The sequence below is a fragment of the Hipposideros armiger genome, unplaced genomic scaffold, assembly GCF_001890085.2.
Source record: "Hipposideros armiger isolate ML-2016 unplaced genomic scaffold, ASM189008v1 scaffold_319, whole genome shotgun sequence".
Classification (NCBI taxonomy): Eukaryota; Metazoa; Chordata; class Mammalia; order Chiroptera; family Hipposideridae; genus Hipposideros; species Hipposideros armiger.
The window spans coordinates 760,099-785,944 of NW_017731669.1; the positions used below are offsets into that span (position 1 = coordinate 760,099).

The 25,846-nt window shown below is 52.4% G+C and overlaps 1 protein-coding gene across 2 annotated transcripts; it reads left to right on the forward strand.

Annotated features, from left to right (window-relative positions):
• Positions 1-6,933: 6,933 nt before the first annotated feature.
• GPRIN2 (G protein regulated inducer of neurite outgrowth 2) lies at positions 6,934-25,284 on the forward strand. 2 transcript variants are annotated; one of them, XM_019660459.1, is made up of 2 exons: positions 6,934-6,984; positions 14,747-25,284. In XM_019660459.1, the coding sequence occupies exon 2, from the start codon at positions 14,753-14,755 to the stop codon at positions 16,121-16,123; it is 1,371 nt and encodes a 456-aa protein (XP_019516004.1). In that variant the 5' UTR covers positions 6,934-6,984; positions 14,747-14,752; the 3' UTR covers positions 16,124-25,284. The 2 variants fall into 2 exon arrangements, with proteins under 2 accessions (XP_019516004.1, XP_019516003.1); XM_019660458.1 differs by lacking the exon at positions 6,934-6,984 and adding an exon at positions 9,005-9,190.
• The last annotated feature ends 562 nt before the right edge of the window (positions 25,285-25,846 follow it).

Sequence of the window (25,846 nt, forward strand, 5' to 3'; positions counted from 1 at the left end):
TTTATTATCGTATTTCATTAACTCTAAGATGCCATTGATTGTAAAATGCACCACTATTGCACCACTTTCTTTGCATAAGAAAAAATGCTGTGAAACTATGATGCAATTCTTTCCTATCAAATCAGTTGCAAGATGTAACTTGATTTCAAAGGTGTTAAATGTGAAAAAGAAAGTGAGTCTTAGAATTGGTGAAATATGGTATTACTTAACAAGAATCTTGTAGTTAGGTGGCCTCAGATTTGGTTTGGCAACTCAAGGTTATCATCCAAGACCCAGGCTTCTTGTGTCTTTCTGCTCTGCCATCTCAGCATGTGTCATCTTAAAGTTGCAAGCTAGCTACTACAGCACCAAGCTTGTTATCCTCTAATACCAAATTCAAAGGCAGGAAAAGAAGGAAGGGAACATGTGTGGGATAAGTGTTTCTTTCCTCACTCTCTTCTATCCTTTCATCAGAAAACCCCCTGCACATTAACCCTTATGTCTCATTGGCCAGACCCACACACAGCTATGCTGGTTTCAAGAGAGACCAAGAGTGAGTATCTGACCTTTCCAGTCTTACAGTGGGAGGTAAGCAAGGGAAAGGGATATCAGAAATGGCTGTCTATGCCACAGGATTTTTATTCCCATTTTATAGATGAGGAAAATAAGGCCAAAAGAGCCTTAGTTTTGTGTCCTTAATATCCACTCAAGGACACATTGCTAGAAATTGGCTGACCCTAGATTTTAATCCAGTATTGAATAATCCAAAAGCCCATGTTCTTTCCAATGCACCACAAATCATTTGTATGTTAAAGACTGAACACTGAGAAACTTCAAACACATAGAAAGTAAATAGTAAGGAATGTGTTTGAATGTAAATACCAGACAACCCAACCATCAGTGGATCAAAGAGATAGGGGTGTATCACTCTCATGTAACAAGCAGCCCAGCGCAAGGCAGCTGCTCAAGGATTTTATCAAGATCCCAGACTCCCTCCTCCTCCTCCTCCTTCACCTTTCTGGTCATATAGCTTCTGTCCTTGTGCGCACATCATGGCTGCTGCATCTCAAGGCATCACATCTAACTTTCCTGGGATCTCTACTGATGATTCTCTCTTATATCTCATTGGTCATAATGGGGTCACATGGCTACTCCTGGTTACAAGGAAGTCTGGAAAGGTGAATATATTATATTTAGCTGGGCACAATGTCATCCTGGACAAAACTGGGCCTCTGTTAGGCAGAAAGAAGAAGAGAGAGAAACTGAGTAGTGGGTTGTCACTAGTGCAGCATGTATTGGGTCAGTATATTTGGTTTTTCTCTTCTCATGCTGGTGGTATAAAGCCCTACTTGGGGCTTAGGCATGATTTACTTTGGCCAGTGAAATATGAGCAGAAATGACATGTATCACTTTTTAGTGGAAATTTTAAGAATTAGTGCACATTATCCCAAGTTATTCTTTATTGATGTGGCAATTGTAAAAGCATGTATCAAGAAGCTTCTAGTTACCGGGTCCCTGAGGAAGCAGAGGAATAAAATGTTCTTGCCAACCTATGATGGACATAAAGCACGAGTGAGAAATAGACCTTTGTTTAGTTAAGCCACTGATATTTTTGTGAGGTTTGCTATTGTAGCGTAACCTAGCCTATCCTCACATAGGTAGGTAATTAGCAGTGTTTGCTGTTTGGTCCTCTTCAAGGTCATGATCAGATCAGTGAAGAGCAAAGACCTAGGCCTGAATTGGCACAAAAATTTTTCCTCCAATCAAGGAATGAGTTAGTGGCCTCATGACAAGAATTGGGAATCCACATGTTCCCAGGCATTAACTACAGAGCTAGGCTTGATCCAGAGCTCAGCAGTCAAAGCATCACATCCCTTAGGCCACAGTGATGGGCTAAGAGTTGGGCAGTGACTCACATTAGTTTACCATAATTCAGACCTAGAATTTCGGAGAAACTGTTGGGAGCAATTATAACAATAATAGCTATACAATAACTTGGCTGTGAGGTGTAATCTAAGAGGTGCTGAGAGCCAACTATGTATTCAAAGTCTATCTAAAAGAGATGGAGGGGTGCCAGGTTCTAATGACATGTCTTAGGCCTGTAGCTCCAAACAAGCCTGACCGCCTTGAACTCTTGACTTACAAGAATCAAAGAAAAATTCTTTTGGGGCCTCAGCCAATTTGAGTTGAGTTTCTGCCCCTTGAAATCAAAAGAGCATTGGCTAATATATTTCTGTGTAGACGTATAATACATGTCAGCAGTGGTACCTGCCATGCCTGCAGGCCTGGCAGAGGGTACAGCCAGTAGGTGGAAATGTTTTAGACCATGTGACCACTGGATGGCAGGGGGCACCTGAACCAGGCACTAAATCCTAAGTCCATTGGCTGGCCAGGACTTGTGAGTTTTCCTTTGACATTAAAGATGACCTATGTCTATCAGATTCCTCTTGTTTGAACTGGGAATTGGGGCAAATGGCAGGAGGGAGGCAGCTAGCCACAGGGGAAGAAGAGAGAAGGATGCATTAACAGATGCCTCCAGGAGCCGCTGGGGCCTTGGTGATTCAAGGTAGCCAAGGAGCAGGAATTCTGTGCCAGCAGAGGGTGCTAGCCAGCTGGTAGAAAGAGCCCAGCAGAGGACCATGAAGAGCGAGATGGTGCACACAGCTCCAGGAAGGCTGCGATGCAGCAATGGGTATTTCTGGGTCTGTCTTGCTTGTTCCTGAGTCCTTTCCAATTCTGGCTGAAATCTACATGTATCCTTATAACAAACCCATTTCCCCCCCAAGCAGCTTCTCTGACTTACCTTGTAAGACTGAACTCAGGCATCTGCCTTCCACGTTGCCTCCAAAATACTACCAGGTTTGGCTGAACACTGTTATAGAGGCTGCTTTTGGGACCAAGGGATGGTAATTTAACCCAAACTGATTTAAACAAGGAGGATGTTTATTGGCTTCTTTGGTTGAGAAGTCAAGGGGTGAGACCAGCCTCAGCTTTTACTGGGTGCAAGACTCAGGTTTGTGCTAAGGACCTGCCTTCTCTTACATCCTCACCTTGTCACTCCCTGGGTTGGCTCCAGTATCAGGCTTTGTGGAAGATGGTGGCTTCAGTCTCCACATTCCTATATGGAAAAGAGTAAATCTCCTTCTCAGGACTTCCAGAGAAATGCTATACTGCATGTCATTGGCTCTAAGTGGGACACACGCTTATCCTGAACAATCTCTGTGGCCAGGGTAATGGGAGGCAGTGACTAGGCCTAGTCATATGCTCCTCCTCTGAGACCCACCCGAAGCACATGGGCGTGGAGGAGAGAGGGTGAATAATTTTTAGAATCTAGGTTGAGCTGCTGGGAGACTTCAAGTTAGATTGGCTTGAGCAAGATAGAAGTTTCTTTCCCACCTGTCTGCAGGTGGTCTCTATTCTGAGCAAGTACTTGTATGTTCTCAGTTAGAGGAGTTCTATTACTGTAGAAAGAGATAATTAGTATTGGGGGACAACTAGCAGTCTCTGTCTTGGGGTGATCCCCCAAATGAAATGGGATAAATAGTGGGGAGCTAAAAAGCAGCAGATGTCTACTACAGGGCCTCTCCTGTGTGTGCCCTATTCCCTTCTGTCTCCCTTAAGCACCGATCTGTCTGTGTGTCTGTCATTGCTGTCCTTGAATCACCCATCAGACATGCTCAAGGTTAAGGCAGCTCTGATTCAGCCTGTGTTCCCAGCTCATAGCCTAGGACTGGCACTTACTGGGCCCTCTGTAAAATATTTGTGGATGAAACTGAGGTGGTGATACATGTAAGCATAGATATTCCTGGATAAACTAATTAACTTCCTCCTTCCCTCCTTCTCTTTCCCTCCCTTCCCCTCTTTTTCTCTTAATTCAGTGAGTATCTATTAAAGGCTCGCCCTCAGAAGTAAGTGTCTTTTTCACTCAAGGATCTTATGGCTAGAGGAGTCTCTTATACTCTAGGGACTTTTTGGTCTAAAGAACAGATACTGTTCAACTAGTCAAAACTTTCTCTTCCTTAGGCATTGAGGACACACTGACACATTCGAACTTGCAGTGTCCCCTTTTCTGAGACTCCCAGAGATGGTCCCCACAGTGGTCATCTGTGTTTGGGGCCAGCTCATTGTCACTTTCCCATTGTCTGGCAACAGCGTCTTGCCCTCCCACCACTCTGTGACCCTGAAGGGGCTGTTAGTCATAGTATAGTGCCCCCACCCTCCTGGAGGGAGCATGTGACACAGGTTGGCCAATCTAAGAGCTCTCTCCCTGTGGCCCAGGATTGTCAAGTAGGGTCAGTAAGATTTGATTTGTGGATCCAGAGATGTGAGGATGTAGATGTGGGGCTGCCAGCTACTGGTTCCCAAGAGGAGAGAGCCTATATCAGGATGAATCTAATCCAGAGGGAATCAGAGGGAAGGAGCAAGCGAGACAGAGCTCTGTCCATATCACCTGAGCTTTTGGCTTCAGCAATGTCTGAAGCTGGATTCAACAAATTCTCTCACTTGCCTAAACTATACAACATTAGCTCTTTCATCCAGCAGTCCAATCTGTAAATGATTGGTTAGTAGGCAAGTCAGTTAACTTAAAGACAGTTGGGAAGCAATCTGATCCAGAATTTTTTTAGGTTGTTATGATTTTCCTCCTATTCTTTCTTTTTCTAGTTGCCTTTCCTACACTTACACACTTAACTGACATCAGTTTCTGTGACTCACTTTCCAAGTTTTCCTAGTTTTCACAGGAACAAAACTTTCTTTCCATATTCATATTCCATCAGTTTATGCACTATTTAGTTAAATTGCATAATTACAACATGTACAGTGGGAATAAGTAACTTTAGTACAAATGCAACTGACTCTTGGTAAGCCAACAGCTCAACTGGTGAGAGCAGAAGTGCTTTGCCAATTCAAGGGTGTCCTCCTGGCCACCAGCATCCAGAAGCCTATAGCCTTGGACTCTCTTTTTCGCTCTCTTACAACTGTGAGTCCTAATTAAACTTGTTTTTCTTTGATGAGGATTCTTTCTGAGGGATATTGCTGGTCATAAATCTTGCACAGGCTACAATGTTGTCTGGCAATCTACTGGACTTCTTTGGCTAACAGGCAGTTCCATCTCTGCAATGACTACTCCAAGCCTCTTCCAGTCTCCTCACCCTTCCAACCTTTCCATCTCCCCCTTTCTGTCTCAGCACATGAGCTTGCCTTTGATTTCACAGAGAAAACGGAGACCATCAAACTTCGATTTCCAAGCCTAGTTAAGTTACCTAGAACTACGCCTGTCATTTCTTCTCGCTTCATAGAGAAGCCGCCCCTACCTGTTTCATGTGACCTGGATCCCAGCCCATGGGAACCTTGTGCCAGCTGTGGTTCCCACTTCTTCCTGTTCTTTATCCACTCCCTCTCTATGGGTCTTTCTCCCGCTGTCAAATATGCTCAGTTTGTTACAACATACAGTGGATCTGTCTGTGTCTGGCCACCCAAATTCCACTCCTCCTTCTGGGGAAACATCTTGTATGTGCCATCCGGGTGGGCCGTGGGTGCTCCTAGAGATGCATTCCATCAGCTATTCCTCTCCCCTTCCGAGGACAGAGGGCACATGGCTGTAAGTCAGTGAATTTGAGCTGGGACACTGAATTTGAGCTGATGGGCACACAAAGGACAAACAACTGGAATCCTTCCTTATGTGGTGGTGACAGGGTGAGGCTGTGGAGTGGCTCCTGCTGCTGAGGTCTGGAGTCACCTGGATCCTGTCTTGAAGAATCAAGGGGAACTCTCCAGCATTAGTCATCATTCTGAGCTCCCTGCAGGCTTCCAACACATTCCCTTTTTGCTTAACTTAACCAGAGTTGTTTTCTGCTGCTTGAAATCAAGGAATTCTACACGAGGCATAAGGCAAACCGATGAGGGACAGTTCAGATCTATAGGCAGGGAGGGGTTTCACATATTAAAAAGCAAACCATAAAAGAGAACCAAAACAAAACAAAACAATTTCTTTCTTGACCCCACATCCTTCCCAAGTGACACCTTTCTTTCTTCTCCCCTTTATGGTGGTGCTCAAAAGTGTTTTCTTCACCTGCGCTATCTTTGATTCTCCCCTCCAACTCATCCCTCAACCCACTCCATTAGCTTCTGTTCCATCACCTTGTTGAAACTGGTTTCTCTGAGTGCCACAGGTCACAGCACTATCCCAGTTTCCCTTTTTCTTTTCTTGGTGTTCCCTCTCAGTCCTTTGCTATCTCGTTACTCACAGCTGGGTCCTAGGACCTTTTCTCCACACTCTCTCTGAAGACCTTATTCACTTCTGTAACTTCAGGGACCCTGTACCCGGGATGCCCAGGCCGCCTAGGAAACTCCAGTCCTACGTGCCTGTCCACCTGAACTCCTGAGCACACCATACTTGCTCTTCTTCTGTCAGGGTTCCAAGTCTCAGGAAATGGCACTTGGCCCTTGAGATCCTAAGCCAGAGCCTCCTCTCTCCACCAAAGCAACCAACAAATCCCACTCCTACCCCCACACCATGCAGTCCTGGCTTACATCTCCAGAACTTAACACAGGAGGAACTTGATAAATATTTGATCAAATGACTGATAGCAGTAAGAACACGCTACAGAACACTTTCACAAATCCCATCTTCCCCACAGCCCTGTGAGGCAAATATAATTATTGTCACTCTGCAGATGAGGAAACCGATGCCCAGAGAGATGAACAGTGTTGCCTGGGTGTGGGATCAAAGAACCAGAGAATGGATGTGTGTGTGTGTGTGTGTGGGGGGGTGCTGCGGGGAGTGTTGAAATTGCAATTCATGTCTGACTCCCCATCCTGGGCTCTCCCTGGGCAGCCAAGGGAGCTTCCTTGACAAGCCACAAATGAAAGAAGACCAGTTGGACAAGGAGGCAAGGCCAGGGTGATGCTCAGAGACACTGGTGGCTGGTCCAGCCAGGCTGCGTCTGCAGTGCGGCAGACATTTGCTGGCACGGAGCTCCAAGCAGGCCTCCTTGAAACACTCAGGTGAGGAGCTTGGAGGGCTCTCAGATGCTCAGGGAGCTGGGAGCCCCAGGTTTGAGTCCCAGATCTGGCACCAACTCTGTGTAACCCCACATAGCTCATCCCTTCTTGGTGCTCAGTTGACTTCCCTAAAAACAGACTATGAGTAAAATTTCTGAGATGTGGAGGAAGGAGGGGTCCTAATCCTGGGCAGGGGCAGGAGTGGGTGGTATCCTCAGCAAACAAATCCCATATTTGCCCTCTTGGGCAGGATTCTTCCTGCCAGGCTGTGTGTGGCGGGGAGGCCAAGTCCTGGAGCCTCTACTTGGACACCTTTGTTGGCTTCCAGTGCTCAGCCCCTCAGGGGAGCCATCTGCCAGGCTCTAGGATTGTATGCTAAGGCCCCACTGGAAAGGGTCTTCCTGAGCAGAACCCACCAGTGAGTGATACCAGTGAGTGAGCCCCCAACTTGAAGCTGTAAGTGACCAGGGGTGGAGGGGCAGAGAAGACAGGACCAAGGTTTCCAGGCCTTAAGAAGCAGGATCTCAGGCTGCGGGGAGCAGGCAGTGGTGCCTATGGTTCCAAGTCATGCAGGGAAGCATGAGGGAATGACTGCAGGGCCAAATGCTGTGCCTGACATGGCAATACCTGTTGTCACCTTGGGTCTATGAGGCAAACTGATGAGGAGCAGCTCAGACCTACAGACAGGGGTACTAAGGATTGGGGGCATCCCACATGTAGAGAACACACTAAGGCATGGGGTGGCTGGGTGCAAGGTCCAATCTACACCTGCAGCATCGCACTGCACACCCCTCTCCTGGGCTAGGTGCCAGGCTAGGGGGGCTACGAGGAAATGAATAGTGCACGTTCCTGCCTGGTCTTTTCATTCTCAGTCTCGCTCCCAGGGCTGGGGGGCTTTCTGTAGACCCCATCCTGATGCTCCAACGGCAGTGCAGGGCTGCCAAAGCCGAGGCTGAGGCCTGAGGACTTCCCAAACTGGAGGCGTTGAGATGGTGTTGGCTCCCAGGTCACTGGGCCAGAGGAGGTGCTGACCTCTTAGCAAATGGCTGGTCAAGCAAATCAGGGGTCCTTGGAGCTGGGGTCAACAGAGGAGGGCTGACATTGGGACCCAAATCTCGGACACTGGGGCCCAGAGACAGGAGAAGCTCTTCTTACCACGTGGCCCTTGGGGGTAGGTGGTAGGAACCCCTCGAGGGTGTAAGATGGGGTATAAGGGGTCTGGGGCAAGCATGGACTGGTGAGCAGCCCTCAGGCCACCTGCCTGGTAGGGCGTGACCTGGTGTTCCCAGGGTCTGGACTGGCTCCAGGCGTCGTGGGGCGGGGTGTGAGCGAGGGAGGGCGTTTTGGGGCTGCAGGAGCTGCCGGAAGGGGTGTGAGCTTTGGGTGGGGTCGTCTCACCCCCATACGGCTATTGCACACGCAGGCTCTTAGGGGCCCATGGGCGCGGACTGGAGATTGAATGCCCGGAGTTGGGTTGGGCTGGGATGCAAAGGTGGGGACAGAGACATGGGCAAGGAAAGGGATGGGAGAATATGGGCCTTGCTGGCAGGGCTGAGGACGCAACTCGCAACTCGGGATGGAGTATATGAGGTTGGGCGGAGGGCTCAGTAGAAGGCCGGGAGGGTGGAGGGGCCATGGAGGCAGAGCTCAAAGGACCAGGGTCGGTCTTGGGGGTCCAGGAGGTTGGGACTGTGAAGTCCAGGGCTTGGAGGATGGGGGTCCGTAGGGGTGGGGCTAGAAGGGTCGGGGCCTTGTATTCGGGAGGGCTAGCCCTAGAGCTTAGGGGTCTCGAGGACAGAGTTGGAAGCCCGAGACGAGTGAAGGGCGGAGCCAGGATGACGAAGGACATGGGGCAGGACCGTGAGGAGGTGGGTCGCCAGAGGGGCTGTAGACCGCGGTGAAGGGCATAATGAGGGAGGGTAGCAGGGGCTCAGGAGCAGGGCTATGAGGAAGTGGACTTGGGGCTGGATCGGAGGCGGGGCCGGACGCTGACGCAGGCTGTGGAGCGTGGGGGCGGGCCCAGGTGAGCAGGGCCACCGCCCCCTCCGCCCCTCCTCCCCGGTACCCTCCGTGGGTCGGGCGGACGGTGGCTGGCGGCCTCTTCGTCCCAGGCCAGGTCCGGCTCCATCTTGGGCCGCTGAACCGGCACCTGTGGCGGCCGCAGGAGAAGCGCTTCCGCCGGCCAGCGCGGCCCGGGGCGGGCGAGAGGGTGAGAGGCCGGTTCCAAGTGTGCCCGTGGGGGTGGGGTGGGCTGACATGGGCGGTGCCTCCCCTTCCTGCGCCCCGGAACCCCACACCTCACCTCTATTTGAGCTCAGACCCTCTGCTTCCCCGCCCCTGCCCCGCTCTCGGTGCCCCGCAGGGCCGCATCCCTTCTCCCGTGCCTCCTTTCATTGCCTATCCCATGCCCTCGTCTGTGTCTCCTCTGCCCATCCTCCCAGTACTCTGCCCAGAACCCCGTCTCCTTCTGCACTCACCCCCGCTCCTAATCCCCCTCCCTTGACCCTTCCTCCGCCGTACCACCGCACTTTCCGCCCTCAGCCCCAAACCTCCCTTCCCTCTTATTTCTCCTGCCCTCCTCCCTACCCCCTTGCCTCACAGCCCCATTGATCTCCCTTCAGTTACTGTCTTTGCGGCTGGGAAGGTCTGTAGCCGACTTTGGGGATCGTGGTGAGGACCTTCTCCCTGATTCTGGGTGGGCTTTGAGCAAGAGGGGCAGACAAGGGAGCCCTGCCCTGGGAAGGGTGTGTGGTCGGCTATGTGTTGAGGCCTTTGGCCTGGCAGCCAGAGCAGGCCTGTGCGATTGGTGTGCAGATGCAGCTGGTGTGTGGACGCTGTTTCCTGCACAGCACAAGGGCTTGTGCGTCCATCGGTGGTGTGTCTGCGGGTGAGGTGTGGGTTCATGGCGGTGCATGGGTGCCCATGAGTATGCAGGCAGGGACACACCAGCCACTGGGGATGCTTCTGGTTTGGGGCAGCAGGGCTTGGAGGCTTACCTTCTCCACCCCGGTACGTCCTGGGAAGTGTGGGCAAACCCTCCTCAGGGGAGGAAGCTCGGGCTGATGGGAGCTTGAGCTTCTTTCTCGTGAGCAGAGCTGGGTCCTTGGGTCCACTGACGCACAGTTACCCTAGAACCCTTTCTTGGCACAGCTTGTTTCTGGGCATCTGGTTCTTAAAGGCCCTTCTCTGTGATGGGCAAGTTTTGTCCCCTGTAAACACTCCCGCTCAGGAATGTTCCCTGTGGCCTTGCCCAGCTTTGGCCTGGAGCCCCCTGTCAGTCTCACATTCACTGCTGGCATGGATCAGACCACCTGCTGAAGGTTGCCATGCCCCCACTCTGCAATGAGGGATTTATGAGGTGTGTTAGTTTACCTGGTCCCTGGGTGCTAGGGTCCATATTTTAACATTTGAGCAGTTTCCCCTCCTGACCACATGGGTTTGCCTTTCCTGTTTTGGTTTTGCTGGAAGCAGAACTCATTATCTAATTGCCTGTCCCTTAGGAGGGGGCTTATGTGGATGCCGCAAGTGTGGTCTGAGAGAGGGCCTGCTTGTGGTGGCCTTGGTTGTCCCCCTTGGTACACACTGAAAGGCCTGTGCTCCTGTGCTGGGGTGACATAGCAAGAGCTGGAATCTGACCAAGAGATGGAGCAGTCTCTTTGGTTGGGCCAGCCTGGAAGTTTCTGCGGAACTGGGAGCTTTTACTGAAAATCACATTGGTTGATTGCTGCGTGTGAAGCTGGCTTCTCCTCCACTCACTGACAAGCAGAACCGAGGCAACAGGACAGTCCTGCATTAGCCACAGGGCATTGGCCACAGGGCATCGGCCACTCCCCAACTTTGGCATCAAATGGGGCAAGAGAGAGAACATTAACATGCCATCCAAAGAAAACTAGGGTCCTTGGATATCCCTATGTGCCTGTCTTTTATCTTGTGCTAAAACATCTTCCCAGGGGCACTTTGGGGTGAAACCAGAGCCTTTTCCGTGGTTTTCTGGGCATTTAGAATGCAGACTTCAGACTTGCGTGTGTGTCCATGCACGGGTGCCAGCATGTGTGTGTGTATCCTCCCAAATTAAGCTTTGAAATAGACTGGGAAAATTAGTTTGGTGAGGAAGACACTGGGGACACTGCTGGTGACTATGTCCTAGGATGGGATGGATGAAGGTAGGAAGGATTGGGAAGCAAGATTAGGCTAACCTATGGCATGTCTCAGTGGCTTCCTAAAAGGGCCTTTCTGTACCCCTCCTCCCTGCCAGTACTAGTTCTTATGATACCTTTAGCAGAAGTCACTCCTGTTGGAAGAGGGAAGAAAAGATTATGATTAACAATCGCCATTCCAGACAGTCCATATACCATCACATTTAGTCTTCACAACAACCCTGCAGGGTGGGGGTTTACTTCTGTTTTGCAGATTGGGGAAACTGAAGCCCAGAGAGGCTAGGTGTCTACCTGGAGGCATTTATGCAGGAAGGTGGAGGAGCCAGGGTTGGAAGCAGAACCCTTGCCCCCCCTGTTCACCCATGGCTCCCAGGCACATGTGCTCCGCTCCCATCACTGCCTGCAAGGCCCCTCTTCTTTGAGATAGGAGGCATGGGAAACCGCCTTCCCTGACGGATAACCTGGGTGACTGCCCTCAGAGGCCTTCCCTCCCTCAGGCTGGGAAGGCCAGGTTAGAAGAGGAATACCCAACCTGCTGGGGTTCAACTGTGGGTTCTTTGACATTTCTGAGCAGCTTCAGGTCTCAGTTTTGTCACCTGCCACTTGTGGATTAGGATGAGGGAGAGAATCAGAAGCTCCATATCCCCTGCCCTCCTGGGGTCTTTGTGGTCACTGCTCTCTCTGCGCCATGGCTAGCCCTGGGCACTGGGAAGCCACCTGGTAAGGCAGGCACAGTGGGACCCTTGTCACTGATGGCGTCTCACTTGCTCCTGGTGGGTCTGAGAGCACCCCAGCCTCATTCCACATGTTTCCTCAGGGGGGCCAGGCCCTGGCTTGGCTCTTTATGGCCTTGCTCCTTAGGGTCTGAGGGAGGTGGAGCTCAGCCAGAGGCTATGCAGTCTGTCCGGATGAGACCTTCTTGGCATCTTAGACCTGAGCTGGGTGGTTGTCTGCCTGCTAAGGGCTGTTGGAGACCACAGTCTTCCCAGCCTGCAGGTGCACCTCCTGCTCTCCTGACTCTAGGCAGCCTAAGAAGTTGCTAAAAGCAGGTGGGGTGGAGGTCCAGGCTTTGTTCTCACTTATTCACTTGTTCCACTGGCATGTCTTAGGCACCATTGCGAGTGCCAGACACTGCTGGGTGCTGGGCTCTAGTTAAGTCAGGGCAACGGGTAAGTAAAAAGATGATGACAGTAGAGGGTGAGAGCGTCCAGGACAGAGGTCTGCCCAGAGGGGTTGGGGCACAGAGAACCATAGACACTCCTGGGTTTGATTCTTAGCTTAGCTACTCACCAACTGTGTGCCCTTAGATGAGTCACTACACCTCTCTGAGTTTTGGCCTTCTCGTCTATAGAATGTGAATGATGATGTATCTCATGAATTTGCTCTGACAAGTAAATGTGCTGGAAGAGATGTGGCACATCCTGGCATGTGGTGGGTGATTTGGTACTGGGAGCCATCATCATCATCACTGTGATTTTTATTGGCTTTGTTGCCCTTCTCGGTTTATATGTTCATCATACAGCTCCTTGAGGGTGGAGCCTGGTCATAGTCTCACTTGGCTAGTCATCCTTTTCTTGACCTTTCCAGGGACCAGTCTGGTGTCAGTCCCAAAGAGCAGCCAGGGTGGGACACTCCTGCCCAGGCTAGTGCTGGATCTAGAACTGCAGTCTAGTATGATAATCATTAGCCACATGTGGCCAGTGCCTACTGTATTGGACAACGCAGAGTAGAATCTTTAATCATCGCAGGAAGTTGTATTGAACTGGACTCCATAGCAAGCCTTGAGCTCTCGGGGGACCATAGCTTCAGAAACATCCTCACTGTTGGCTTAGACAGCCACCAGCCATCTGCTGAGCACTGGGACAGCAAGAAGTTTGTAATTATACAGAAACTGAGTTCCTGAGGGCCCTTCCCATATTCCCTTTCAGGTGGCCTAGCTCTCCTGGCCCAGGTGGTTGGGTTTTGGCATTCTTATCAGCCCAGGGATGGGAGGGCAGGACTTGAATTGCGCAAACTCTACCTGTTACCTGCCGTCCCTACCCTATTTCTCCAGCCCATCCTGCTGGGCAGGGAGTCCCAGAGCGATGTTCTTAATTCACAGCTGTGGCCAGGGCTAGCTGGCCCAGATGTCCTAACCCCCCTTCTTTTAGGGCCTTGCACAGCCTCCAGCCCGCTTCTCCCCTTGGGTGCTCTGAACATATGCCCTCCTGCCTTCTGCTCACCCTGTTTCTTCCCCCTGAGCACCATTTTCCTCCTCTCTCTCCGGGCCTGACTTACGTGGCTGGGACTTTTCTTATCCATTATACAAAGTGAGCTCTCCTGCTTCAGAAATGCCCTTCCTCAGACCCTGTTTTTGGTTCTCAGCACTTTTCCTTTGTAGTTTACTCTTGTATTTGCTTGTTCTCTTGGTCAGGCATACAGTAGACTTTCTCTGAGTGCCAGGTATGTGTCAGGTTAGTGCTAGGTGCTAGACAGATAGGGGAACAGGCCCCAGGCCTGCTTTCACAGCTTCAGGCTGGTGCGAGGCCTATCGTTGGCCAGTCTTTCATCCAGGCCAGACAGCACTCAGCCAGACATGGCGCCAGCCCAGCTTGGGAAAGCTTCCCCAGGATGAGACACAGATTGAAGGGACCGGTGCTGACTCAAGGCTCTGGATGGGTCAGTGGGCAGGTCCAGAGGGGTCTGTGTGGCTGGAGGAAGGGACAGGAATGGCAGGGAGAAGGGGGCAAGGACAGTGCAGGCATACTTGGCAAGAGGGCGTTTAAACTTTATGGAGGGTGTGTCTGATTAGTGGTATGGGACCCCATTCCCAGGGCACAGGCGGATCTAAATTAGAGCCTGGTATGCAGTAGGTGTTCAGAATATGGCTGTGGAATGAATGAACAAGTGCCGAGTGAGTCCTGCATGTGAAGGGCTGGTACGGGGGTCCTCTCCCTACCCTTGGAGCCTGGGAGATGGGAGTCAGGAAATCCCTGTCTCTTCACAGCTGCCAAGACTGAGTCTCAGAGCCATGACAGCTCAGCCGGGCTGGGCCAGAGAGAACGGGGGTGGGTCATGGGAGAACCCGGGACAGCTCTCAGTGTGTCCTCTGTTTACTGCTTGTTCCATCTCAGACCTTCTCTGGGCCCCCATTCCGTACGAAGGAGGCCCCAGTCCTGACCCAGATGGATACTGACAGCCCTGGGAGGAGCCAGGCTAGTATTCACCTGTCGAGCTTTACTGGTTATTAAAATACTTGCAATACTTCTGTGCTCATTGACTAAGAGCTATTGTATCAAAGCCCCTACCCACAAAGCCCCAGCAGAGTTGGCCTCTCCCCTGGCTTCCCCTTCATCCCCATAATCCAGCACTGAAGAGTCCACACTGGCGTGGTGGGTGGTCTCTAGGAACCTGCTTTCAGGCTGGTTCTAATCACTTGGTACTGGTTATTAGATATTTGTACTGTCATTCCTGTGTATAATGTGTGATGACTTTGGTTTGAAGTGTTTGGTGTCTTGTCACTGTTTTGTCCCCCCAGTGTGCCTAGCACCCTGTGAGCCCACAGCAGAGCCCAGTAGAAGTGCTGTCACCCAACTCAACTCCACTCCCTCCCTCCCTCTCTCCTGCAGGCAGCCATGACCACCAGCCACCCTGAGCCGGGTGCCCGGGCACCCCTGAGCCCCCGCCCACAGTCCCTGTCCCGGAGCTCTTCCAGCCTGCTGGGTGAAGGCCAGGGACAGAGGGCAGAGCTCCGAAAGAGTGCCAGCAGCACTGTATGGCAGGCCCAGCCGGGTGAGGCCATCACCAGTCCCCAGGTCCCAGAGGAAGAGGGGCCCCAGGCTGAGCGCACGGAGCAGACACGGGCCTCCAGCCCCCAGCCACGGCCCAGTACTGTGGGCCACTGGCGGAGCAGCACTGTGGGCAATGTGTCTACCGTGGGTGGTGGTGACCTGTGTTGCCTACGAACCCCCAGTGCCACTGCTGTACAGAGGAGCCACTCAGACCTGGTTCATAGCACCCAGACCCGGGGCCACAGTGGTGCTCGGAAGGCCAGCCTCAGCTGTTCAGCTCTTGGCAGTTCACCAGTCCACAGGGCTCAGCTGCAGCCCAGCAGTACTTCTGGCCACGGATGTCAGACCCCTGCAGGTCTGGAAAGGGACCTGGCTCTGGAGGATGCAACTTCGAGCTCAGCCTGGACACTAGGAGAGAGTCAGGTGGCACCACTAGACCTGGTCAGCACAACCATCCACAGCAGCAGTCCCAAGGCTGCGCCCAAAGCCACTGGGCAGTCGGCTACCACCTCCTGCCATGCTCTGCCCCCAGCAGCTCTACTCTGCAGCGTGGGGGAGGCGGGGACAGGTGGCTACTGCCATGCCCTGCCTGCCCCAGGGATCCTGGCCTTTCCCAAACTGGTGGCATCAGTGAGTGAGTCTGGGCTACAGGCTCAGCATGGGATGAAGTTCCAGTGTAGGTTGCCTGGAGCACTTCCTGGGCATTCCCACTGCTGTGTCCACCCTTGGGGTCCCACTGGGTTAGCTATGGAGACTGGTGCCAGGACCAAGGACGTGTGCACCATGACCTCAGCCAGTGACTTGGGCCCTGTGTTGGCATCCTCTCTATCAGCCCAGGATGCTGGTGTGCAGGTGGCCCCCATGGCAGTGTGCAAGGCTGTGGCCACCAGCCCACCCCTGGAAGCCCCTATAGCCCTGCACACATTCCCAGAAGTAACTCTGGAGTCCAGCCTGGAGGAGGAGTTGTCCCCTGTGCGGGATGTTCGATGGGATGCTGAAGGCATGACATGGGAGGTGTATGGAGCTGCTGTGGACCCTGAGGTGCTCGGCGTGGCCATCCAGAAGCACCTGGAGATGCAGTTTGAGCAGCTGCAGCAAGCGCCTGCCAGCGAGGACAGCCTGTCTGCCGAGGGCCGGAGGGGGCCGCTTCGAGCTGTCATGCAGTCTCTGCGGCGCCCCAGCTGCTGTGGCTGCGCCAGCACAGCCCCCGAGTGAGGAGCTGCAGCCTAAAGAACTGTCCTGGGCCCATGGACTCAGCCCCAGGCCAGGGCCAGGGACGGTGGGAACCACATCCTCCTCGAACCCACTGGCAGCCATGGACACGTCTCTCTTATCAGCTGCCGGCAGACCACAGGACTGCAGCCTGGGACTTCTTGCTACTTGCAGCTGTGCTGGTTTTTAAGGGCTTGATTTCCAAGAGCCACATCTCTACACATCCAGGCTCTGAACGTTGGGACAGAGTTTCAGCACTGTGCATGAGGGAAATCCTGAATTTTCTGTGAAAATACTCGCCTTCTGTTCAGTCTCTTTTCAGAACTCTGCTATGATTTCCCCTAGGACTCTTGGTGGCTTTATTTTAAAGCAGTGCTGAGATATACTGAATCCTTGACATGAAGTGTGGGGCCCCAAGTGACGGGGATTGGCTGGGTGTTTAGAGAAGGGAACTGACGCTGTCAGAGGCCGCCTGTGTGCCACACACTGTGCCTGTCACCTGTCCTTGCTGAGCGTTCACCTCTTCACCCCGTTTTACAGGCGAAACCACAGACATTTGGCATGGCTGTGGCCGACATGCCCAGGTTGGGCAGCTTGAAGTGGTGGGCTCAGATTCAAAGCAGGGATGGCTGAAGGCCGGGGCGTTCTCCTGCAGCACATGGCCAGTCAGTGCAGGGTGGCCGTGAACAAGAAGAATTTATTGAGCCCACATTCTGTGCCAGGTTCTGTGGATCCCTTGGGGAGTGAGACAGAGGCTGCCTGTGTCCTCGCTGAGCTCACAGTGTAGAAGGGGTACACCTCAGTACCGGGGTGCTGAGCATTTCAGAAGGGCCACAGTGTGCTTCTAAGTGTCACCTCCCTTGTAGGCCACTGTGTCAAGGGGCTGGCCTCAGGAAGGGGAGAACAGGTGGCCACCTGTCCCCAAATACGTCACAGTGCCTGAAATTGCACCATTATCACCTCATTCCTTTGGTTTAAGGATTTATTTTCAGCTGGTGCAGTTCTTCAAAGGAGGGAGGGCAGGAATGGACGGCAAAAGGGAAGGAGCCTGGGGCGGGGTCTCCCACCTGGTGGGAAGTGGCGGAAGCTGAGAAGCTGTGGGCTTCAGGGAGGCCTGTGGGCCTATTTGTCTGGTCCTGCCCATGTGACCTGACATGGACCAAGGATCATGAGGGCCAGTGGATCTTAGGGGTTGGGGATCCCAGGACACCAGGGCTTGGCACAGCCTGACTTCCTTGCCCAAGGATCTCTCAAGGCCTGTGGAGGACGGGAGGGGACTTCTGTCCTCGTGTTGGAGCTTAGTGTTGAAAATCCAAGTTCCTAGGACAAAACCCACCTGCCCACCCTTGTGAGAGCCAGAAGGTTAGTGTCCTGCCCAAGGTCACCCCACAGGGGAGGGTGGAGTGAGGGCTATCATGCATACCTGCCCATAATCTGGCCCTATCCCTGGGCCCCCCTTCTGTACCTGGGAACCCAGGACCTGACAGCTGGCTTACTTTTTCTCACCCCCAGGGACCTGGAACTCACTGAGGTGGAAGTGACTCAGGCAACAACGGGTTAATTTTTAAAGCAGGAGTGACCTGCTAACAGGCCAGAGGAGCAAGGTGAGAAAGGCATGCTTCAGGTCAGAATGCCTACCAAGGTCTCTAATGGGCCTTCTTACCCAGAACCATGCCTTTCCCAGTCCTAGCTGGGCCTGGTAAAATGCCACCCCTGCTTAAAAATGAGAGCAAATCAGAACCACTTCTGCCAGTGGGGCGGGGGCAGAAGGGGTGGGTGTGATGGGCTGGAGGAGACTTGACCTTGCCTCCCTTTTAAAATGTCACCAAGCAGGTTTTCAAGCAGTCATGAGGCTCTGTCCAACCCCGGATGGGCCTGCCTGTCGCTCTGTGTGTGGTACAGGGCAGGCACATCACTCTCTGGGCGGTGAGACATGGGCACTGGGCTGTCCTCATGCTTGACCCTGCACAGGGGCTCTGGGAGCCCCAGCCCAGTGGGGCCAGATTAGAGAGATCAAATGGCTGTGGGGACGTGAGGGCAGAGGTGATGAACTGGAGTGGGGAGGGCACCTTCCCACAGGGCCATAGCTGAGCAGGGTCTTGAGGACATGGCGGGGCAGAGGGAGAGGGGTGTACTAGGCAGAGAGAGAACAGCCTGGTCAGAGGCTTGGAGCTGCCTGGCCTGCTTGGGCTGTTCTGAGTCACTACAATGTAGGCTGTGTTGGGGTGGTCATTGGGTTGGGAGGCTGGCAAGGGGGTCCCCATTGTGAGGATCCTGGTGTGAGTGAGGGAAAGGACTTAAGGGAGCTATGGAGGGGATGGTAGGGTCAGACTTCATTTTAGAAATAGCCCTTTGGCTGCCATTGGAGAGGAGATTAGTGCGGAAGGCAAAGCCTAGGGGGATGGGGCCTGTTAGGAGGACGCACACACGATGCGCAGTGGATTTGGGAAGGAGGGGGAATTTCAGGTGGCTGAGGTTTCCAATTTGAGCAAGAGGTGAGGCCACCACCTGGGACAAGGGGAGGCAGTTGGGAGGTTCAGGAGGGGCAAGTGAAGGGCCACATGCTGTGGGGTTTGGATGGGACCAGCAAAACCCTTCATGCGGAGACTTTCTCCTGTGTCATATGCAGATTCTCATGAGTTCACTCTCTTGCTGATGTGTGCCAATCTGTGCCACCTCCAGGCTGCACCTGGCATGCCCAGATGACAGGCTGGGCTGGGCTCTGAATGGGAATGGGATAGCTGAAGCTACCCACCCCCTCATCTTGACCAAGATAAATATTTGCAGAGTGGTGCTGAAATCCAGCCTGGCTGGGGCCCCCAGAACACCCTTTTGGTTATGCTCACTGCCCTGAGACAACAGGAACCTAGCCCTTAACCTCACTAGTCAGGATGCACAGCCTCAGCTGGCAGTCTACCTAGAGTGACAGCAGCTTAGTTTCTGAACTTGCCCTGGAGACAGAAACCTCCACCCCCTCTCACCTTGCTGTGGCCCCTCCCTGCCCAGGCCTGACTGGCAGTTGTTCAGGGTCTCAGGACATGACCACCAGCTTAGTTTACAGGTCTCCTCTCAGACTCCAGATTTAGGACCAGACTTTCTGGGTCCCCTTTAGGCCCTGCTCTGGGAGGTGGTGGATTTCATTATTTGTATGTTTTGTTTTGTTTTGGATTTGAAATAAAGTATTGGAGGTCAGAGCTTTGCCAGGGAAGGGTCATTTGTCCTGACTGGTCTTGTTTTTTTTTTTTTTCTGGTGGATTCTGTGCTTTGGAAAATTCATCCCAGATTACTAGAGCTCCCTGCCCAGGCAGGAATCCCCCTCCCTTCTGCCCATGGCCCTCCTGCCTGGCAGCCTTCCAGATGCCAACAGCTGGATCCTGGCTTCCTGGAGCGTGTCCCTCCAGGCCTGGCCAGGACATGGTATGCATCTCTTGTCCAAGCCCCAGGCTGCCATCCCCCTTGCAGGGAACCACTAGTCTACCTGGGGGAGCTGTTCCTGCCAGAAGGTAGGATACTGCTGCCCGAGGACACAGTGCGAGGGGGGAGGGTGGAAAAGCAGAGAATGGCCCTGTCCCACTGTGACATCACCTTCTGTGTCCGTTTGATTGGGTGTCTGTTCCCTAGAAGTGCTGGATTCTTATGTCATAGGGGCCAACAGACATGCCTTCCCAGTGCGGATCCTGGCACTTAGGACATGAGGGTGGGGTGCACTGTAGCTTAGTGGTTTAAAACTTGAATTTGAATCCTGGATCTCACCTAAAGTTGTTGAGATCATGGGCAAGTTACTAACTTTGTGTATCCTCAACTTCCTCATCTGAAAATGGATATGATAAAGGTGTCTCCTCAGGCTTGCTGTGAAGATTAAATGCAATAACCCACGTAAAGTGCTTGGCACTGAGGTAACCCTCCGCACATGTGCTTGTGGTATTGGGGGTCACTTCTGTAGCCGCAGGCAGGGGCTAATTCTCGCCCACATCCTGTCTCTGACCATTCCTCATTCAGAGCCTTTTTCCAAGTCCTCCGCCCTCCACTTTGCACCTTGTTTGGGACACGAGTGCTCCGGCCCGTGGCCCTCAGAGACTGTAGTTCCCAGCTGCACCGGTCTGGGGCTGGGCTCCCTGGAAGTTGTGCTGGGATGAGGATTCTGGATTTATTAAGGAAGGGGGAATGAGGAGCACAAGGTACAGAAGGGACAGAAACCAAGCCAAGGGTGTGATTTCAGGTAGACTCCTGGCCTCACCCCGGTCCCACGGGGGACCCCTGGGGGACAGGTTCTACTTCAGGGTATGGGCTGGGGGTGGAGTAAACTCCAGGCACTTCTGGCTCTGGCATGCAGGCTAGGAAACTCCAGGAGCCCTGGTGCAGGTCTCACATGGGGTTGTAGGGCTTATCCCAGGGGAGGGGTACATATAAATCGTGGGTGTCTGAGGGTTCTGGGAGCACATTGGCTGATGGTTGTATTCATGTCCTGAGCAGCTCCTCACCCAGTAGACTTGTGTGGAGCCTGAGACCCACAGAATGCCCAGACCTTCTCTCTCTGAGTTGCTTTGAAGCAGTTCTGTCTCATTTGTGTTCATGCCAAGAGACCCTGGTTCCTGAAATGCAGAGCTTTGCATGTGCCCATGTAAACTCTTTTCTCAGTCATCATTTTGGCCTGGCCCAGTTTTGTCATCTGAAGCTATGACTAGTCCTTTATCAGTTTCCATCCAACTTGTTAGGCAGCTCAGGGCCAGACAGAACCTGGGGTCTGTCACTGGGTTGTCCTGAGGTCAGCACTGGTCCCCACATCCCTATGAATCCACACAGTCATCATGGGCAAATTAATTTCAGACAAATTTGTTAAAATCCAGATCTTCAACCTCAGTAGCACTCTCTCACCCTAACTGCAGCCCAAGGCCTCTCCCCTCCAAACAAGGAAGGAGGGGAGCAGGGCCCGGTTTCCGTCCTGGTTCTCGGCAGGGCTGGTTCTGGTGTTCACGGCTTCCCTTCCTAAGAGCTTAGCTACTTCTGGTCAACAAGCTGTTCAAGAAGTTTGAGATCAACAGCACGCTAAGATTTACAGACTCTATCTTCTTACCCTTGTGGAGACTGGGAGCTGCCCCACCCCTGCCCTTGGCACCTCCTCCTCTTTGGCACCCTGGGGCTTACCTCACGTTTTCTGGAGGTGATTTGAGGGGGAGGGGCACGATGCTCATCACAGCCAGTCTCTAGCACCTTCCTCATGGAGACTTTCCCCCCGGGTAGCTCACCCTTATGATGGGGGTCTTTCCGAAGCTGGCTGGAGGTCTCCCTGAAAGGTTTTCCTCTGTGGCAGAACCTGGGGCTGGTTCTGTTGCTGTGCTTATAGAGAGAAAATAAGCCAGGAAAAACATCTGGAAAAGTCGACATTTATTTAAGAAAACCAAATCAAACTAAAGTTGCATTGGCCTATATAGGACTGAGGATGGACAGGTGGAGTCTGACTTTTGCTACATCTCATTTGTGTTTGTGCTAAGGGACCCTGGTTCCTGAAATGCAGAAAACACCAGTGGCCTTTTCTCACTTTCTCAGTGACTCTCCAGGACTCATGCCTCATTTCTCCTCCTCCAAGCCCAAGATGGCTCAGCAAGGAGGCAGGTCTGGACCCTGAAACAGCTCCCAAATGGGTTTCTTAAAATCCGTTTTCCATGGCACCACTTTAAAGGAAAGAATGTGGAAATTGTAAGAATATGGAGCTCAGGGTTGGTGAGTGTCCAGTATTAAGGTGTTACGGCTTTTAGCCATGTACTCCTCACCCAGTCTGTCCTGGTCTGGAACTTTTCATTCCCCGACTTCTTTCCTGAGAATAGACATAGGGTGCTTTCTTAGCCTCCTGTGAACACGGCCGCAGGAGTGCAGTGCCTCCATGGATGTGCAGCCAGGGACAAGTGGGGAGGCTCTGCTGGTCCTGTACCCACTTCCCGTGGTGCTCTTTCGCCCCCACCCCCTATTTCTCCTGAATCTCACTTTCCCCCATTTTCTCCTTTCCTGTCTCATGTCCTCTTTGCCCCCCAGGAAACTTGTGTCTCCCCACCGTCCCCCTATCCTTGCCCTGCGTCCTTCCCCTTATGCAAAGGGTCTGCCTTGCCGTATCCCTCGGCTCCAATAGCACTCTCTCTTTCTTTGGTCTGTGCCATATCTCCCCCGCCACCACTGGGCCTGGCTCTCTGCATTCCTACTTTTCATAAAGCTAGACACTTCTTCCCCATCTGTTCTTTCTTGCTTTGGATGAAAACAAAAACATTTGAACTTGAGACAGTTTTTGAGCATCTTCCTAGAAGAGAGCCCTCACTGGGCACCCTGGGGTTGCTTTGTCAGGCTTCTATCACTTTTGCCCCAAAAGAGAAAATGGTTATCAGTGGTCCTGCTGGGTGAGTTGGAGAGATTTTGGTCTGGCTGGAAGGGCATCCCATCAGTCCTCAGTTTTGGTGGCCTTATTGGGGCCTGGCTGGCTAGGTCACTTGAGGGGTACCAGGTGGGTGTTGCCCATCTTCTGGCTTTAGGTGGGCCATCTCGTCTTCAAGTTTTCAGAATCTTCTTGCTTGGCTTGTAAATTAGGTTGGGGCCATGCCTGGGCCTCAGTGGGGACGCACTGTGCTGTCCCATCTCTGTGCCTCTCTCCTGTGTGGGACTGGGCTTGTGTCTAGGAGCCAGGGCTGGGGTTAGGGGGAGAAGACTTTTGTCTTTGTGCAAAGTGGACACCTGAGAAGGTGTCCACTGAGAAGGCCTGAACAAGGCCCAAATAGGGAGAACTTGTTGGGGCGGGAATTTCCATGGCTCACCAAGGAACTTAACTTGGGGTGCTGGAGCCCAGCTGGGGAGGAGTGGAATTGCCCCCTCACCCCAGGCTCTCTTGGCCCCTCACCTTTAACCATCTGTGTTGCCCTTCCTCTGGTCACTTCTCATTTTAAGCAGTCAAGGGTTTGGGAAGGTGGTGACTAAGGGGCCATTTTGTATGCAAGCTTTGTGGCTTTTATCAGCCCAGCCTTTGTCTCTGGAGGAAGACTCTGGTTTGATTATCTTTCCCTTCAGAGTTGGGGGAATTTAATGAGAGGGAAAAGGGCTTCATGCAAAGATTCCAACTCTAGAACTCTCCCAGATGCAATCCCTTGTTGCATCCCCTTGGGCATGACCCACAGGGCTGAGGAAGAGCAGTAGGACCAATAGGACTGTGGTCCCAAGAGGGCTGGGACCAGAGCGGGGCACTACTGGAGGCGCCAGGAACGTTGTCTGAGTCTTGCTGAAGGCAGGACAATCGGGTGGGAAGTTGGATCCTGCCTTTATTTTCATTTTTAATACTTTATCATTTATTTTTTGCATTAATTTTGATTTAAAATTATTGCATGACAATGTTTATCTTGATCACCGAGTTTTTTTGCCTGCCCCCTAACTTTTGCACCCAGTCCCAGCCTGGTCTCCTCCTTTTCCCCAGAGCCTTGGATCCCCTTAGTCCCCTGTGGTTACGGCTGGGAGCAAAGAGGCCTCTTTCGCGTCTCCCTCCCCACGTCCTCACCACTGACGAGTGCTGCGCAGCGCTGGGGAGGAGAGGACGCTAGGTACTGGTGGGGAGAGCTGGCTTCGGCCTCGGTCCCAGGTGGCCGGGTGGGGTCCAGTCCAGGGCACCCCCCACGAGCAGGAGCAGGGCAACCCGCACGGTGGCCCGCGGGAGGAGCCCAGACGCCCTCTAATGGCCGCGGCGCCGTCAACCTAGCTGGGAGCGCAGGCTAGGGGCCACCAATCCTGTCCTGGCCAGGAGGGGCCTCGAGCTAACTCCCGTGGGTCTGGTCTTGGGGTGGAGGGTGGGGTGAGGCGCTGCCTTCCGACGCGGGGCAGGGTAGGGGAACGACAGTCCCTGCCAGGTCATGTTCCTTCGCCTTCCCTTCCCCCTCCGCCCTTCTTCCGGACACTCCCAGCCAACCAGGTCTGCTGGATTCCGCAGAGGAGGACAGAGATAGAGAAGGTGGAGGAGGTGGAGCACAGACAGGTGACAGCGGTGGCCTTTGGGGAGAAGACAGCCTCACTTTACTTAGACCTTTGATTCCGGATGTGACTTACACACCCTGAGGGGGCTGGATGTAGGGCCGTCAGTTGTTCCACCCTAAACTTCATGTGTTTTTGTACCCCTTCTTTGGCTTGCCTTTGTCTTTAAATTTACCTAAAGCCTCTAAACTGCGGGGGTGGTCCCACCCCCAAGAGGGTTTTCTTTCTGGGCCATGGGGAGAGCAGGTGTGGACAGCCAGGATTGGGCTTCCCCTTACAGGGGACTGACCCTGTCTGGCAGAACACACCACAGAGAGGAATGTGGGATGCAGTGGGCTGAGGAGGAGGTCTGAACTAGAGCTGACTGTCACAGAGGAACTGAGGCCTAAAGTTCAATGTGGTGGGGCTTACTCTTTCCCCCTGTCATTCCTTACCTGGCATGGTCTCCGCCAGCTTCATCTGGTGCCTAAGGCCAGCAGGGATGATGGCAGCCAAGAGAGAGATTAGAGGGAGAGCCTACTCCTGACAGCAGGTCAGGCAGGAGTACTGGGGAGGGCCTCATGATGGCAGAGTGGCAATGCGGTGGGTGTATATGGAACTGGAAGAGTGGAGCCTGCACAGGAGTGGGCTTCTCTTCTTCAGTGGGGGAGAGGGAGTGGCTGTGTTCAGGACAAACACTCCTCTCTCATTCCATGCCCACAAGGCCTCTGTGAGGTGGGATTTCCCTTAGGACATTTTTGGCTGCAAGTAACTGCATTATAACCAAAAGTTTTCTACACAGAACACTTAATTTCCCACTTAATTCTTAATTTCACTTAAGAATTTAGGAGGTCACTGTTTTAGAGTAGGCTCATTGGCTCAGTGGTTCAGTGAAGACATCAAGGATTCAGATTCTTTCTGAATCTGCCATCTTTAGGGCATCCTCATGGTCACAAGATGGCTCCTGCACCTCCAGACATCACATTTTCATAATAAGGAAGAAATGTACAACCTGCCACAAGAGGCTATTGTAACACACAATTAATTAATTGTAAAACATTGGCTTTTCATAGTCATTGAATGAAGGCAATGATAATATGGCTGCCACATTCTGACACTAAACAAATGGCAGAAGCAGTGATGATGTTTTCCATACATTATCTTCTTATCTTGTTATCTTTCTTTCTTTCTCTCTCTCTCTCTCTCTCTCTCTCTCTCTCTCTTCCTTTCTTCCTTTCTTTCTAAAATTAGTTTCAGGTGTACAACACAGTGCAATAGTTATACTTTTTACCCCTCAAAGTGACAACCCTCTCCTCTAATCCACCACCCCACTCCCCCACCCCATATTATACATATCTATTACAATTCCCTTGACTCCACTCCTACACTATACTCCACATCTCATGACTATATATATATATTCAACTATAGTTGACATACAATATTATACAACATCAACTTCAGGTGTACAATGCAGTGATCAAGCCTCTACCCCATCCATGAAGTGGTCTCCCTAACAAGACGTGACCATCTGACACCCTACAAAATATTTACAACATTATTGATTATATTCCCCGAACTGTCTTTCATATCCCTGTGGCAATATTGTAGTTACCAATTTATGCTGTCTAATCCCTTCCCCTTCTCCCTCATCCCCATCCCACTCCCAGCTAGCAACCATCAGATTTTCCTGTATATCTCTGAGACTGTTTCTGTTTACTTTGCTCATTCATTCAGTTTTTTAGATTCCAC